Source organism: Schistocerca gregaria, chromosome 11, assembly GCF_023897955.1.
Source record: "Schistocerca gregaria isolate iqSchGreg1 chromosome 11, iqSchGreg1.2, whole genome shotgun sequence".
In the NCBI taxonomy this organism is placed as follows: Eukaryota; Metazoa; Arthropoda; class Insecta; order Orthoptera; family Acrididae; genus Schistocerca; species Schistocerca gregaria.
Window position 1 is genome coordinate 87160506 of NC_064930.1, and position 18904 is coordinate 87179409.

At 38.1% G+C, this 18904-nt stretch overlaps 1 protein-coding gene across 2 annotated transcripts in view; it reads right to left on the bottom strand.

Annotated features, from left to right (window-relative positions):
- LOC126295301 (zinc finger protein 708-like) overlaps positions 1–4956 on the bottom strand; it is a 202866-nt gene extending 197910 nt beyond the window's left edge. The window contains exons 1-2 of one of the 2 annotated variants that reach the window (XM_049987738.1): positions 4741–4952; positions 2732–2821 (exon numbers count right to left, since the gene is read on the bottom strand). In XM_049987738.1, coding sequence (XP_049843695.1) covers positions 2732–2803 — 72 coding nt within the window. In that variant the 5' untranslated portion in view covers positions 2804–2821; positions 4741–4952. Of the gene's footprint in view, positions 1–2731; positions 2822–4740 lie in introns of both variants that reach the window. The other variant, XM_049987739.1, reaches the window with a different exon arrangement.
- Positions 4957–18904: the final 13948 nt, after the last annotated feature.

An 18904-nucleotide genomic window follows, 5' to 3' on the forward strand; every position in this document is an offset into this window, starting at 1 on the left:
AGACAAACCAGATGCTGTATTCCAGTGAAAAGCCCTTATGTGATCCAGGTGTAAGTGTTTGTGATCTGTACCCACTGGCTTTGTCCGTAAAAGGAGTTGAAACCCCCAAGTTGTTGTCAGAACAGTTTTAAGTTTAAAGACGACCCCCACATTGCTGTGTAAAGTTTAGGAAAGGACACCATGCATAGTGCCTGAATTATATTTAAGTAAAGTTTTTGGATGCTACTTAAAGGACGAAACAGAATTATTGTTTTTTTATTAAATATGTGGAAAATGTAAAAGTTTGATTATAAAAGAGGTTGTTGTTTCAAGTAATTATGTAAAAATTCCGTTATATGAAGGTTTTGTAAATTTAAATTGAGAGAGAATGTTGTAACATGGGATATTGAGAGAAAAGAATTGAAAATTTTTGTATAAGAATTTACTGTATGCCATCAACCCTTAGCCATTGACTATTCATGTAACCGTATATAATGTTCTAACGTAATCTTAGATATTTTGTTTATTTGAGAGAGACTTCAGTTCAACATAGATTTTAGTAAGAACAATTTTCACTTGGCAGTGTCAGTGTAGCTATGAAAATCATTCTTAAACAACATTTATGGCAATAAGAACAGTAAAATATACTCAAGAGAGATTTTATGTTCTCGTGGGGTGTGTAACATCATGAGCCAATACGCAATAGCATTTTATTACAGTAAGCTAATTTGAAGTACAGGCTTGTAGCTTTTTAAATGTTGCCAGCGGCAGTATACAGCTTTTGGTATCTTCGTCTGACTCACTCACTCCTGTCACTAGCCCAGCCGTGGGAAGCGCAAGCTGTGTTTGTTAGTGCGACAGAATACTCAAGCCCCTAAGAATCTAAATAAACTATATTAAATACTATTCAATTTAGTTAAAAGTCAATATATTGTCCTTTGTCATTAAAAAGAAGATTGTGTAAAATCTCAGCTTTGTATCTGCTGTAGTTTTGGAGTTAGTGGGAATTACATAAAACACCCCAAACCAAGACTTAAGACTAAGAAAAAGACTCAGTTAGGAATAATAATAGCTTGTCTTTTAGTATCATTTGAAATCATTACTGGAGTTCACAAAATGTCAGGTCAATTTATTTGGATTTTCATATTAAAAAACTTAACTACTTTACATTTTTGTAATATAAAAATGACAAAATTATTATTTGTGTTCAATATTGCAGGAGTAAATGAGTGTGTGAATGTGGGACATACGTTAAATTTATGTAATACCTTACATAATCATAGCATGGGAAAGATGTTTGTACCCACTTTGCTGATGACGTATGTGTAAGTGTACTTGCTTTTGTAAGGAGGCAGCCAGAATAACAGTTGAAAGTAAAACCATATTCTACATTTATTCCAAGATTTTCTTTTCGTTTGGTTTTGTTAAGTCTTATATTAGTATTTATTCTTATTCTTACATTATATTCTTGTTCTTATTTATTATTATTATTATTATTATATTAGTATTTGCATGTTGGAATGACAAATGCATCTGTGAATAATGATTGGCGCGAGAACAATCTCTGGCCAGCCAAAATGATTGGCCAACCACAGTTAAGCAGTTCCTACGCACCGCTAGAGAGAGATGCTGTGGTAGAAGCAGTATCCAGACGAGTCGCTAGTCAGCTATCTCTATCAGATGTGCAGGTCATGAATGCTTCCATTTTTATTATGTGTAAAACGTAGAAATGGGTGGCTTCTTACATCCAAGTTGTGCGGCCATAATAGCAGTTGCATTTACAGACAGTTTTGTGAAGTTTGGAAGTTTTTGGATTGTTTTGTTGGAAAAATGACCGTGTGTGAACTTCTGGCCTTTTTAAAATTCCACGTGGCATGTTTCATACTCATCTATGGAATATTTGGTGAGTAGTTTCTTTATTAGATATCCACTGTGAAACTCTTATATTGTAGTAGAGTAACGACTGTAAATCGCATGATAATTCGGGTTGGACCTAAGTACATTCCTGGCTGCCTTGCGTGTGTACTGGGTAGTCTGAACTGTGAGCCGAGGACAGTGACATTATTCGTTAATTTAATAAGGGCTGATGGCAAGTTTTATTTTGAACCTAAAGAAATAAAAGAAATTGTTGCAGAATTTCGACATTTTTCTAAAGAGATGGAGAAATTGCCCTCCACTAGACAATTGTTATAAGATATTACAGGATAGTTTGCTATCAGGGTTTACGTGGAATTTGCAAATGTAAATACTGACAATGCTTTTCTTCAATGCTGCTTTTAACACCGTCTGAACAGTATTGACGTATGGAGAGAAACGGTCTGGTGATCAGATGCCGTACTGAGGTATGTGGAATTTTTGTAGTGCACAGTACAATGTGCGAGACTGAACAAACCTTATGCACAAATTTTGAAACCCAACCCGCTGCAGCAAGCTGCATCAAACCAGTCAGAATACTGATGATAAAAAGAATCAGATCACAAGACTCTCAGTTCTAAGCAAATTCACTACCAAAGCCAATGACTAGTTCATACAGAATTTCTCTAAATTCATTTAACATTTAATCTGGACTCTTTCCTATACTGAACAAGAGGTTCAACACACATTCTCCCATTGCCATGTATAAAAAAAAATCTGGATTATTTATTAAACTGTGTTATCCATACTTCCAGCCATATGGCTAAATTGTGCTAATTCCACAGTATAGTGCACACTGAAACTAAGCAATGGTAAGACATACAAGGAAACCACTTACTGCAGAGGGTGCCTCAGTTGATATCTCGTCTGTTACCTCTGTTTTTATCCAAATAATGTTGTTGTAATCCATCACTGCAGTTCTAAGGCCCTGACAACCAAGGAACAGTACACATATGATTATATTCAATACGCACTGTCACTAAAAGATACAACTAAAAGGCAGAATTTCTTAGTTCAAGACTAGCCATAGCACATGCACCAATGCATAGGAAATAAATTTAACAATGCCTGAATGCCACAGAGTGCTATGATAAGAACTGATTTACAATTCTTGTGTTATGGAGAGTCAGCTAATACATTATCACAAAATGACATCATGATCACATGCAGTAGAAACAAATGTTACTGCTTGCTGAATTTTCTTTGTATCAATGATATACTATCATACTGAGATAATTATGGGAGATGTATATTCAGTTCTCCACACACATCGTAACTTCAGCAATGTAGTCAAGCAAAACAACTAATACATGCAAAGTAAATTTTTCATACAAAACGATTTAGGATAGTCAATGTCAATTTTACAAATAATTATTAGTTTAAATGAGCTTGCAAACTTCTGGTACAGAAATGCTTGTAGACCTATCTCAAAAATTTCTTTATGAATACTACATACAACAGGTTTATAATCCTGTTTTTAGTAATGTAGATAAGCAAAAAAATTGAATCTGCACTTCCAAATCATATGTGGAGCACTTTAATACGTAATCTCTGAACTGAGATGTGATTAAGTACAGGTACTTCGTTTATTCCATTATTTACTTGCAGGTTAGCCACAGAATGAAAGTCTACCCTCACAGCATATTCAGCAGTCTCTGAACGATCCTCCCAGGCTGAAATCTCTACCTATTCACTGTAGTCCACACACTGTACTGCAGAACAAATGAATTTCAATTACAACCAAATTTTCAAATTGGTTAATTTTCTCCTACAAAACTGATTTATTGAAATGGCTTCCTTGTAACTGCATACGCACGATGAACATTCTCATGGTGTGCAACGCTACGAGTGAAAATGACATCTAAGTAGTAGCTCTTCCTCGTCTAATGACATTTTATACATCTTCCATAAAGCTTTTCCACTGTACTTAATGAAACTAATTTACATCACGCACATTCTAAGTAGCAGCACCAAACAAAAGATAAAATATTTTTACGACATTTGCTATCATTCCCACAAGAACAATACCAGAACTGACTGTGGAAACTTGAGTCTGAAGTATTCAAGAAGAGTGTTTCAGACGCTACAATACGGAGGCACAAAGCTCCTGAACACAGCAAATACTCTTCTTGTATCTTTACGAGCATTATTATATCAGAGGGGGCTATTCAAGATAATATAACGACACTAATATACCGCTTATGTGAACATTTTGCGCCTTCTCTTGTAGATCATGAAGTATTTAAGAATCATTTCCACCTTCACTAGAGATAAGAGAAACTCATGCAAAAACTTTATATACTATTGCTTTCACGAACTTCAGGAAATTACATGTAGATTTTATCGGATGGAGCAAAATTACCAAACACTTCGAAAAACGCTATAGACATACATACTCGTCGACTCGTCATATTTGATATGCAGTATACATACGTGATGCACATCAAAATACTGATACAAAAATTATCTACTTCTCTGTTACAATTCAAAAACTCACAGCCTTATCGAGAAGAATGTTTTGTTTATACAAACATAACCTAAAAAATTACATACAAAATTCACACGATGTTCCGGCTCATCATTAAATGCGCAAACTGTTATCCACCCACAACCGTTCAGATACGGAATAAAATCGCTTTCAAGTGGACCACCAAAGTTACTTCAAATTATTAGAATACAGTCATTAACAGTTACGATAGCATAATGACAACGTATTCACAAGTTACTTCTCGAGTCCTATGGAGTTATAACAGTAACAAAAAAATGGTAGTAATTTTATTTCAAAATAAATTATCTCCTTTCCTTCTTTCATGTTTGTAATCACTTGTCGCTTATTTATTACTTTACCTGAAGGACACAAAATATTCACGTACGTAGTATTTAAGATGGCAACTGTTTGTCAATTGCCAAGGAGGTTCAAATAACTGGTGGTCGGAGAGACATCTATCACGTGTCAACTGGACACTTGGTTGCGCAAGTAAATGCTCCAAGTCCTATCCCCGGTGTTTTAGTGAAAACACTACTATATTCTGTACATAATAAGAATAAACCTGATGCAAACGAACACAAATGCGATTACTGGTCAGAAGACTTAGCACACGCACACTGGTGGTATTATGCTATTGTAAGTAGGTTCTAATTATGTATTACATATCTTATTACTAAGTTACGTGAAATGAATCTTTTAAGATATTCTAATGATTAATAACCATCAATGTTTTTCTCAGTTACGCTTTAGCTATGTAGTTTTTATTTCAAAAACCGTCTACAGTCACAGACTCTGTACTGTTGTGCTTTGACTGTTGCGTTGTTAATAGGCAGTATGAAAATGGCTGACGCTGCGTCCTGCTCCATAGTGAAACAAGTGTGTGGCACACGGTTAAAAGTGCAGAGATATAGGTTGCTTTTAATGGTCTTCATACATTTACAGAAGAATTTTTCCGAGGGACTGTATTTGGTACAGTCTACACTACGGACGTATAGCGGAACCAGTAGCGTAGTAGATTGATATTCTGTTGCAAGGCTCGGCTTTGTTATTCAGTTTTTTCGTTCAGTACCAAGTACCTACATCCCTTACTTCTAGAACTCATCATCATTTCTTATGAATAACACACGCCTTCTTGTTTCTGATTACATACTGCATGCGAAATACCTATTTTCATTTCAAATATAGAGTCTTAATTATCGATATATTATGAAATATTGTTAATAAGGTTTGCTCCAATGAATAATTTAATCTTTTAGGACAAAAATGAAAAACTAAATACACTTTATTTGGAATATGTCCATTGTTTTATACTACAGGTGTAGTCTCGCACGAACCAGAACGATAAGTGTAGAAAGATGAAAAAGAATCACTTTTACAGCATCGAGCACACCACATAAATGCTGTATTTTTACATTTGTCGTTGTACCTTTACAATATGAACCCAACAGAAATGATCTGGAGTCAAGTTAAAGGGATCTATCGCGAGAAATAACAAAACCGTTAATCTGTCAAACGTACTGGAACTAACGCATGCAGCGTTTTCACAAGTCACTGCCGAACGCTGGTGGAATGTACAACGGCAGTTCATAAAAGTAGAAGAGAAAATGTGGAGTCTGGGTGTCTTCATGGAGTCTGTTGTTAATTGACTCTTTATCGTCGTAGCAGATGACAGTTCCAGAACTGAAATATATTTCTCGGTTTTAGATAAGGAAGGAGCTAAGAGGTTATCAGACGGTTGACTGTACTTAATACTTTAAGTGGCTTCAGTATTTAACATTATGGTGAAATCCCTGCATTATGCGTTTGCATCACACGTAGCTCGCTCAGAAATATTACCCTGAGTTTAAGTTAGGAATTCTCATCACTCTAGTTTGTAAATAGAACACTGTGTGAAATGAGAATGAGAGTATTTATGGTTTCCAATGGTCATCTAAAAAGCGTGAAGTAGTGCTGGAGTCTTATCAAGTATTATTTCTTTCTCTTTAAAACATAAGTGACATTCGAAGCTATATTCTTTCTCCGTTCGTCTTTTTTTACATCTGAACTGCAACTGCTCACATCACTGCAGTTTAAGTGTACCAGCTGGCAGGGCAGTGCTGCCCAAGTTAAATGCGCCATTAAAGCTGTTGTCCCACATTATTGCTCAATCCATGTGCATATAACACAATATAAAACTTATTCTTACAATCGTACTTTACTGTACTGAACACAGCTTGGCTTCCTCACCATGTGAAATGAACACTTCACGTGAAAAGAGATCCAATTAGATTGAAGCAAATCCATAAGGATGTGTGGTGTAATGTTTAAATCAGGCTTGTTCTGATAATGAACACAGTATAGTATTAGTATTGAGCTCACTGAGAATCACCTGACATACAGTAGCTGAGAAGTCAGCATGGCAGAATGTCATGAATAGACTCGACTTCGATTTCACGCTGGGTTGGAGATTTTCTCCGCTCAGGGACTGGGTGTTTTCTTGTCTTCATCATCATTTCATTCTCACTGACATGCAAGTCACTAAGGTCGTGTCAAGTCAAAAGACATGCACCAGGCTGCCAGTCTACCCAGCAGCAGACTCTAAACACAATACACATATATATTAGTACTAATACTTGCACAAGCTTTCTTCTGCAAATCGCTTGGGCAAGTTAACTTCGTGAAATTGCCGCATCCACTTCTGGAAGGTTTTCTACTAAAATCGCGTTATGAGACAGGCTAGTGGGAGCTTGCAATGTGCTGCATTAAAACCAGTGGGGACATCATCATTTTTGTATTATTGTTGAGGAGAAACCGTGCTAAACAAAATTTTAAGAAAAAAGAGGTGATTTGTTGAAGAAATGGTGAGTGTGGCGTACATGCTTAAGTTCTCAAGATTTCTGAATGAACTAACCTCAAAGGACTCTGCTCAGATTGAAAACTTTCTAAATATGTCTTGCACAAGTTTTCAACAACTCCTGTGTAATGTGGAACCAAGTGCTCAAAAACACAATACAAACAAGCGACAAGCTATTTCAACAAGAGGTCGCCTTCTAATTCCCCTTCGATTTTTAGCCACAAGTAATAGAATAAGCACTTAAACATAAAACAAACGAAATATTTATTTTTAATACCTAATTACACTTAAATTGGTTTATAATTACAAATTAGTTTATAATTAACGATTTTTCACATCATTCTCATTTTCTGTGAACTCTGTTTGAACGTTTGAAAAGACAATATTTAAAGGTTAGTATTTTGCTATTTTAAATGACCACTCATTCAAACAATTTACTTAAGCAGAACATTTGCAAAATATTTACTTGTGAATGACCTTCTTCTATAGGATCAGATAAACAATTACTTGCCGGCCACGGTGGCCGTGAGGTTCTGGCGCTGCAGTCCGGAACCGCGGGGCTGCTACAGTCACAGGTTCGAATCCTGCCTCGGGCATGGGTGTGTGTGATGTCCTTAGGTTAGTTAGGTTTAAGTAGTTCTAAGTTCTAGGGGACTTATGACCTAAGATGTTGAGTCCCATAGTGCTCAGAGCCATTTGAACCATTTGAAACAATTACTTCATCTGACAGAGTGTCCACAGCAGAAATGAAATGTCAGTCATTATATATCCAAGCATTATTGCATCCATCATCTTTTGCTGAAACTTGCAGAATGGATTGTAGGATTATATGTTTTAAGTTTTCTTACTTGCTGCTTGTGACAATGCTCTAAAAGCTCGAAAGTAGTTAATAATTCGACATTTCTAATATCATTTCTAATGCATTACTTGAAAATCAAGGAGAATTGTCAAGGTAATTTGTGCTCTCCACAACTTTTAAATGACTACATTAGCAAATCATGTTTTTTTTCGTTCTTCAGCGTCAGTTGTACCGAAATGCGGCCCAACCCCGAGATAGACCTATTTCTTTATTTAATTCTTGAAGTCCATGCGTTTTACATCCCATAATACTGGGAAGCAGTTTACTTTAGTATTAACAACCATGTCTTCTCGTAACTCCACACGAATTTCGACACTGACATTGACAGTGGCATTTTCAATAAAACCTAAAACTTCTACAAGTTGAAGAAAAACTTCCAGCAAGTGGAAAGGGGAGAACACTTGTTGACTTGACTGGAGCCTTACAAACATAATTTTTAAAACTATTCTCTAAAATATTCCTTGACTAGCTAACTTAACGCTTGTGTTGTTGTTTTTGTTGTGGTCTTCAGTCCAAAGAATAGTTTGAAGCAGCTCTCCATGCTACTCTACCCTGTGCAAGCTTCTTCATCTGTGACTAACTACTGCAACATACATACTTCTGAATCTGCTTGCTGTATTCACGTCTTGGTTCCTTCTACCATTTTTATCCTCCACGCTTCCCTCGAGCACTAAACTGTTGATCCCTTGATGCCTCAAGATGTATCCTGCCAACTGATCTCTTCTGCTGTTCAGTGCCTCCTCATTAGTAATGTGATCTATTGAGCTAATCTTCAGCATTCTTCTGTAGCAACACATTTCAAAAACTTCTATTTTCTTCTTGTATAAACTGTTTATTATCCATGTTTCACTTCCATACATGCTACATGACATACATATACTTTCAGAAAGGATTTCCTGACACTTAAATCGTTAACTCATTTCTCTTCTTCAGAAACGCTTGTTATGATTGCCAGTCCACATTTTATATCCATCCTACTTCGACCATCAGCAGTTATTTTGCTCCCCAAATAGCAAAACTCATCTATTACTTTAGGTGTCTCGTTTCCTAATCTAGTTCCCTCAGCATAACCTGATTTAATTCGATTATATTCAATTATTCTCGTTTTGCTTTTGTTAACGTTCATTTTTTATCCTTCTTTCGAGACACAGTCCATTCTATTCAACTGCTCTTCCAAGTTCTTTGCTATCTCTAGAAAATTACAATGTCATCAGCAAACCTCAAAGTTCTTATGTCTTCTCCCTCGACTTTAATTCCTACTCCTAATTTTTCTTTTGTTTCCATTACTGCTTGCTCAATAAACAGATTGAATAACGTTTTTGACAGGCTACAACCCTCTCTCACTCCCTTCTCAACTACAGCTTCCTTTTCATGCCCCTCAACTCTTATAACTACCATCTGGTGTCCGTGCAACTTGTAAATAGCCTTTTGCTCCCTGTATTTTACCCCAACCACCTTTTGAATTTGAAAGAGGGTATTCCAGTCAACATAATCAAAAGCTTTCTCTAAGTCTACAAATGCTCTACACGTAGGTTTGCCTTTGCTTGACCTATCTTCTGTGAGAAGTAATAGGGTCAGTATTGCCTTGCACATTTCTACATTTCACCAGAGTCCAAACTGGTCCTCCCCAGGGTCAACTTCAACCAGTTTTCCCATTCTTCTGTAAAGGATTCGAGTTAGTATTTAGCAACTGTGACTTATAAAACTCATAATTCGGTAATTTTCACACATGTCAGCACCTGCTTTCTTTAGAATTTGAATTGTTATATTCTTCTTGAAGTCTGAGCGTATTTCGCCTGCCTCATACATCTGGCTCACCAGATGGAAGGGTTTTCTCATGGCTGGCTCTCCCAAGGCTATCACTAGCTCTAACAGAATGTTATCCACTCCTGGGGCTTTATTCTGACTTAAGCCTTTCTGTGCTTTGTGAAATTCTTCACACAGTATCATATGTCACTTCTCATCTTAATCTACATCTTCTTCCATTTCCATTACATCGCCCCAAGTATATCTCCCTTGTATAGACTGTCTATATACCCCTTCCACCTTTCTCTTCTTTGTTTGGGACTGGTCCTCCATCTGAGCTCTTGATTTTCATGCAGATGGTTCTCTTTTCTCCAAAGGTCTCCTTAATTTTCCTGTAGGCAGTGTCTATCTTACCCTTAGTGATATATGCCTCTGCATCCTTGCATTTGTCCCCTAGCCATCTCTGCTTAGTCACTTTGCACTTCCTGTCGATTTCATTTTTTAGAAGTTTGTACTCCCTTCTGCCTGCTTCATTTATTGAATTTTCATATTTTCTCCTTTCATCGATTATATTCAATATCTCTTGTATTACCCAAGGACTTCTATTCGTCCTCGACTTTTTACCTACTTGATCCTCTGCTACCTTCACTATTTCATCTCTCAACCCATTCTCCTTCTATTGCATTCCTTCTCACTGTTCTTATCAGTCGTTCCCTGATGGTCCCTCTGAAGATTTCAACAACTTCTTATTCTGTCAACTTATCCAGGTTCCATCTCCTTAATTTCCTGCCTTCTTGCAGATTCTTCAGTTTTAATCTGGTGTTCATAACCAACAATTTGTGATCAGAGCCCACATCTGCCCCTGGAAATGTCTTACAGTTTTAAACGTGGTTCCAAAATGTCTTTCTTACCATTGTATAATCAATCTGAAGCCTTCCGGTGTCTCCAGTTTCCTTCCATGTACACAACCTTCTTTCATGATCCTTAAACCAAGTGTTAGCGTTGATTAAATTATACTCTGTGCAAAATTCTACCAGGCGGTTTCCCCTTTCATTCCTTTCCGCCATTCATGTTCACCTACTACGTTTCATTCTCTTCCTTTTCTACTTTCGAATTCCAGCCCCCCATGACTATTAAATTTTCGTCTCCCGTCACTATCTGAATAATGTCTTTTATGTAGTCATATGTTTTCTTGATCTCCTACTCATCTGTGGAGCTAGTTGACATATCAATTTGTACTACTGTGGTGGGTGTGGGCTTCATGTCTATCTTGGCTACAATAACGTGTTCACTATGCTGTTCGTAGTAGCTTCCCCACGTTCTTATTTTTTATTCATTGTTAAACCTACTCCTGCATTACTCCTGTTTGATTTTGTATTTATAATCCTGTCTTCACCTGACTAGAAGTCCTGTTCTTCCTGCCACAGAACTTCACTAATTCTCACTGTATCTAACTTTATTCTATTCATTCCCCTTTTTAAGTTTCCTAAACTACTTGCTTGATTAAAGAATCTGACATTTAACACTCCCATTTATACAACGCCAGTTTTATTTCTCCTGATAACGACCTCCTCCCGCGTAATCTCCACCCAGTGAACCAGATGGGGAACTACTTTACCTTCAGAATATTTTACCCAAGAGGATGGTACTCTCATTTTACGATACAGTAGAGCTGCGTGCCTTTGGGGAAAATTACAGCTATAGTTTCCCCTTGCTTTCAGCCATTCCCAGTACCAGCACAGCAAGACTATTTTAGTTGATGTTACAAGGTAAGATCAGTCATAGAAACTGTTGCTCCTGCAACTACCGCAAATGCTGCTGCCCCACTTCAGGAACCATACTTTCGTCTGGCCTCTCAACAGATATTCCTCCACTGTGGTTGCACCTATGGTACAGCGATCTGTGACGCTGAAGCATGCAAGCCTCCCCACCAAAGACAAGGTCCATGGTTCATGGTATGGGGGGGGGGGACGAAATGGGAGGAAATTAATGTATGTGGCACCAATACATACTGTTCATTTCAATCTTCATTTTCATTTATAATTTTAATTTTTACAGTTACAGAAACCTGAAGGACAATGCAGTGAGGAGAATGTGGACCAAGGCTCTGTGGCACAGACTGGGAACCAAAAAATTATGGTACAATATGTTCTGAACGGCTCCTCAAAGCTGATATGGCTCAGACATCATTGCCATGCATTCATATAAGAGAAGGTGCGATGCCTTGCATTTTCCCCTCATTTCCAGCATGCTTGTAGAATATATATTGCTCTTGATCTTTCTTAAATGAATGTAAGGTTTCAGTGTGTTAACCCATGAGTGGAAACACCTGTGTATAAAGTGCGCCAACCACAAATAAAATATTTTTCCGTAGTTTCATTGTTGTTTCACAGTTGTGAGCCCATACATTTTCCTTCATTATTTCTTCAACTAACACAGTGATAAATTGTGTTGTCTTATGTCCAAGTGAGCAGCGGTAATACAAAATAGAAAGCAAGTTAAGCAAGAAAAAATGTACGATTTGTGCAAGAAAATGACCTAAATTTTGAACTAGCGGCACAGCCCTCAATGAAGCAATTGTCTACAAGGCAAATGGCAACTGAATAAGCGATTGGCTGGGATCTGATGCAGCTGCACTGTATAATGCTTCGAATGGGTCGTTACTATCTCAGCAGCGCCTGTCTGTGGAAACTGAGTGATATACTGAAAGTTTTTTCCACTATTGTTTAATAGAACACGTCTTATACTATGTAAGCATAGAATATCGTTGTTTAATTAAACTAAGATTGTACTGTGGTTTTCCTCATTCATGGTACCTCAGTATCATAAAGACAGTTGTTCTTTATTCGTGTAGAAAGCGCGCCATGCACCACTTGTGTTATGAAAAACGATGGTTGATCCCTCTAGCTACCATGGTCTTTTACATGGCTGTTTAATATGCTTCTTGATTAGCTTAAGCAGAATGCTGTTTTCAAATAACGATATGAATTTATCACGGAACAGATTAAATTTTATGTCACCTTTTGGTTTATTGTAAATTTTATTCTAGGACATCTGTTGTAAATTTTCTTGAAAACCCTTTTTCTGGAACCGTTAATTATTGTAACTGATTTCCATTGAGGAATCTCAATACTGGAAGGTACTATGTGCATGATAGTCAGAGAGGGCTTTTGTTACTGGGTATACAGGTATTTTATTGATTTTAACTTTAGCAAAGAAAACATTATCAATTAGGGCGTTACCATCTCTATCCACCTGTCTTCTGTCTTGGAACTTAGTTACTAGGATCAATTTGCTGGTTCCAAATAAGCTTTCAAGATCATTTTTCCTGTCAGAACCCTTTAGAAATCCTACTGTGAAGGATCAATTTGTTGGGTCCAAATAAGGTTCCCAGATCATTTTTCCTGTGAGAACCCTTTATAAATCCTACTGTGAAGTCATCATACACAATTAAGTGCTTCCACTGTCTGAAAGCTGGTGTAGTAAGGAAACCTACTTTCTCAAAAACGTTTCAAAATTTCCCCGTGAATGTCTGCATACAGGTACAACTAAAAGTGAACTGTTTTCAGTATTAATTCACAATAATGTGGTGCTTAGTAGGCATGGAATGCTTGTCTTTTCAGAACCGTCTTAATTCTCCAGTCAGGCAAGCTCTTCTACCTTACCACTTAGTCTTCTAATATTCTAGTGAAATAAAGTGACCTTACTTTCCCGATTGTAACCTAAAAAGGGCGCATCTTTGAAACCAGTAACTGCAGGATCTTTCTTTATGTGATGGTGCCCTTCCCCACCCCCCCCACCCCACCACCATCCCCCGCCATAAATTTTCTGCAAGAAGCTTAGGCAACCTATGTTCCCTTTCCTATTCAGATGTAGGCCATTTCTAGTACATCTGCATCTCCCAACTGTAGCAACAGCCACTACACTCACATCGGACTTTACTTCAATCAACAGCAGCCTGCTCAACTCAGAATTTACATGACTCAAGCTATGTAACTCCAGGGCAATTCATATTTTTGTAGAACTTCCACAAAAGTAGGACATTTGTGTGTAGTTGCTAGTCTTTTTTTTATCCAAGTCATTAGTAATGCTGTAATTTCTGTCATTAGCTAGACTGTTATCTCCTCCATCTACTATAAAACTTGATTCTCTCTGTCAAAATCTTTACACAAATTCCCTGTGTCCTCTATTACTCAGATACCAGCAGCACTTGGCTTCAGGATTCTAGTGAATGGTACCCTATTTGTAATTTTCTCTGTACCATCTGGACTATACACTTCTTTTTACATTTACATCTACATCTACATCTATACTTTGAAAACCACTGTCATGTGCATTCCTCCTGTTCCATTCATGTATGTGGCACGGGAAGAATGATTGTTTGAATGCCTCTCTGCGTGCAGTATTGATTCAGATCCTGCTCTCACATTCCCTAGGTGAGTGATACATAGGAGCTTGTGGTATATTCCCAGAGTAATCGTTTAAATATAGACTTTCTTCAACACTGTCCTCAAGAGTCTTCCAGTTCATTCCTTCAGTATGTCTGTGACATTCTCCCACAGATTAAACAAAACTGTGCCCATTCCCACTGCCCTTCTCTGTATGCATTCAATATCCACTATTAGTCCTATCTGGCACAAATCCCACACACTTGAGGAATATACTCGAACTGGTCACACAAATGATTTGTAAGCAATCTCCTCTTTAGACTGATTGCACTTCCCCAGTATTCTAAAAACAAACCAAAGTTTACCACCTGCTCTACTCACGACTGATCCTATGTGATCATTCCATTTCATATCCCTACAGAGTCTTATATGAGGTGGCCGATTCTAACAGTGACTTACTGATATTAGAGTCATAGGATACTAGGTTTTTTTTCATTTTGAACAAGTGCAACATTGAGTGCAAGTTTTCAATCTGCTCACCACATTGAATTCTTATCAGCATCTGACTGAATATTTACGCAGCTTCTTTCAGATAGTACTTCATCACAGACTCTGTGATCACCTGCAAAAAGCCTGATTTTGCTATTAATATTATCTGCACGTTCCTTAATATGTAACATGAACAGCAAGGGTCCCAAGACACTTCCGTGGAGTACTACTGCAGTTACTTCTTCCTACACTCAGTTTCTTTGTCAGACGTGTGCTACACCATAATGCGACCTACAGTTGAATGAGACTCGTTCCATTCTAACTTAGGGAACAAGTCAAATTTATTCACTACTGTAAGTTCAAATGTAGACGAAGAAGTCGATAAGCTGTTGCTCTTTTGCCCATTCCTTTACCAGATTCTTCTGATTTTTCCTTCAATCTATCTAGCTCAAATGTCACCTGTTCTGATTCAGCCTGAGGGATGCAAACCTTTGCTTCCTGTTCAGCGATTCTCTTGTCTTTCTTGCAGAGCCTACAGTTCTGTGGGAGAACCTTTATGAGTTCTGCACTACAGTCATCCAAGTGAAATTCAAACTTACATTCTAAACACACCATTCCCTCTTTGCCTATACAATGGCAACATCCATACTTATCAAGCATTGCAACACAAATTACATACTTAGAATGAAGTCACTTAACACACCTTATTTACGAGTAGCAGGAATTGGGCCTGCAGGTTACTGCTTCTGGTGTACGATATAATGTAAAAAGTTGTAAACAAAAATACGACTACAACTCGACTTTGCGGTCTTTTCGCATTTTCTAGAAAATACGTAAAGAGAAATGAAACCTTTAATAGTAAGCATTAAAAACACACCAATACAGGTATTTAACGAATAATTTGCACTAAACTAACTGTTACCACAATTTAAATAACATAATCTCTACATGTATCTTCTGTTACTTCATAAAATAAGCATTTTAATTGTGATGTATTGCTTGAAGTTTTCGCAGTTGAGTCTCTATGCTCTTATTTCCAGAGTACATGAAAGTAATTATTAATTACTTTATGACTGAGGAGAGAAGGCGTAAGTTGGTAGCCTAATATTATTATGGTTGTGAGAGCAAGAACATAGCTGAGAAGTGAGAGATATGATACAAACTCTCTCTGACTGAGCAGCTGAGTTTGTGACTTTGTAGTGTGCAGTTGTGTACTGATATATGCATCGTATCAGGCTGAATAAAGATGTTGTTATACCCTGTAACTACAGTGTGCATCATTATGTGTTACTATGAAATACTGGAGTTTCACAATCGGTGACCCGGCTACAAAGTTCTGTTCATTTGCGTGAATTCGTTTCTTCTGTTTCAACAACGTGGCCTTCCTCCACCCATTGTACGTGAGCCTCGCAAATTATGATGCAATTTCACGTTCTTCACTAACAGTGATCATGAACAGTGTACCTTGTGTGTCACAAGTGACAAAAAGTTACAGTGTCACTCCAAATACTGCAGTTTTGCTGACGATGTGATTGCTCAACAACAGTGTACAATGAACAATCCTCTAATTGATTTTGCTGTAGAAACCACCTGTTGTGTGACTTCTGCAGCCTCACATAAGGATTCACATCAGATCAGTTTGATTAATCTTCCAACCATGTATATTTTCATTTGCACACATTGGAATCATGCTCACTCACCATGCATCATCTTATGACTGCATAGTGCAATGTCCTGTTTTGTCTGTGCCTTACGCTGCTGGCTGAATCATCAGCCACCACCTCAACTGTACATAAAGGTCCGTCACACACACACATCCAGATTGCACTGCCTTGCTGCTGCCACATCATCCAGAACCAAATGTATCATCACATCTCATGCTTCTGCCATTCAGAACTGATAACCCTCAGCTTTGGTTTGTTATTGTGGAAATCATCTACGTTTCTAATGCTATCGCCGTGGACGATATGAAATATGTCACCATACTCAGCCACCTGGGCAGCCAAGCAGATGCCATCCTCACACCCCCAGCCAGTGAAAAGCAAGTGACAGTGAAAACAACATACCAGTGGTGCGTGTCATGCAGCACCAAGGAGCAACTACATCACATATTATATTATAAACATTTATAAGACAGGTATCTATCTAAATTATGAAGGCGCCTCCATATAAAGATCGATCCGAATCTCATGTCTGTCAAGGCCTTATAGACACATTTTGGGTAGTTAAATTTCCTACGCAAGTTCAAATTGCGACAGTAGTGCATTAACATCAACTGCTGGATACTCGTCTTCACCTGGCTGATCGAATTTTTGCACTTATTCTACATCGACAAAGTATCAACAATGCCAACAGTTATGGTGCTGGGTGCAACGTAGTACCACCAAGGACCCATCCATCACCTGTCTTCAACTTTCGCTGAGTACTTTAGACCTTGCCCAATGCTGACATCATTGTAAGGCAGCGCCATGAACACCCCAAGTGTTGACAAAACAAACAACCCACCATGCTGGATCTCGTGCATGATCAGCCACTCTACTGATGGTACCATGCATGCTTTGGGGACACTGCAGATAACTGTCGACAGCCCTATGAAAACACAAACATGGTTCAGGCCATGTCAGGTGCATGAGTTACTTTGATTATCACAAGAATATATCATGCTCCTCAGTGTAGGATGCTTTTCTAAATAACAGTCTATATTTTTTTGACTGGAAAACTAGTCTCCACTTTCATGTTGACAATGGTTCCCAGGCAGGCATTTCACCTCCCTCACGTTCCTTAGTGAAACAATATCTCTGCAGTTTGAGCTGAAAGCTGCCAATGACTCCGCTGTTACCATTCATGGTTCACAATCCACACACTCAATCTGGGACTCTGCATGCTGTTCACTTAGATGTTCAGTAATACTGACATGAGCAAACCATTTCTCAGCCCTGATTCTCTTCAGGTCTTGTATTTTGTGCACTCACAGCACGTGGGAGAGTTAACACACTCGCTCTCTTGACGTTCTGTCAAGGGAATCTGCGACCCTGCTGCCCTGACAAAGTGAAACAATGGCTTCGACCCATGAGTAGATCATGCAACTCGACCATCAAGCACTACCTACAAAATGCGTCTGTTACATTAAGCGCATTCTGGACATACAACAGCTCCAAATGGATATTAATGTGACATTAATTCAACTCCAGAACGACAATTACATGATCCACCATGCCTAGAATAATCCGTGGGAGCCTGTTTTGTTAACACTGAGGGTGTTCACAGTGCTGTCTGCAGTGATTTCAGCACTGGGCAAGGTCAAAAGTACTCAGTGGTAGCCGAAGGTAGGAGATGGATTGGTCTACGGTGATAATGCATCACACACAGCACTGTTACTGCTGTCGCTGTTAATTCTTTGTCGATGTTGAATAAGTTCAAAAATTCGATCATCCAGGCATAGATGAGCATCCTGCGATTGATGCTCACTCACCTTTCCACTGCTACCCACAGACTTGCACTACCAACATGATTCACCTAACACACTTGGTGTTACCACAGAGGTACTACAAGTAAGTGGGATACCTGCTGCTTGCCCCCTCCTTCTCAGTGCTATTCCCATTGGGACTTGTATATATCTACGATTAAAAATGGAACTGTGAACTCAGTAATCACAGTCCTGGGCCCCTTACAAGTCAATGCAATGGCAGATTAAACCTTGATCATTTCCATAGAGTAAAGGCTACAATGGATGGATTTCCTCATAAGGACAATGTATGTCTTTCAACAGTTGCTGGACAACACTGATCCACCTTGTTCCACAAAAAAGGTGGCTAGTCAGACACTTTGATGACTATCACATCTTCTGTACTCACACTATCATAGACAATTACCCTACTCCTAACATTCAGAATTTCATTCACTATGTCTCTGATGCTACAGATTCTAGAATTATTACATGCAAAATGGGTTACCTACAGATACCTATGTGCCCAGTGGACATCAACAAGATGGCTATAATCATGTCTTTTGGCCTTTATGAGTTCCCCTGTGTGCTATATGATCTCAAAAATGCATTCCAAACGTGGCAGCAGTTTATTGACTGTGTAGTCTTGAAGTTCTTATTTTTCTATGCCAACCTTGACGATATATTAATATTCTCACCCAACTGAAACAGTCATTTATCTCACCTCGAAAAAGTTCTAAGTGCACTGGATGATAACTATATC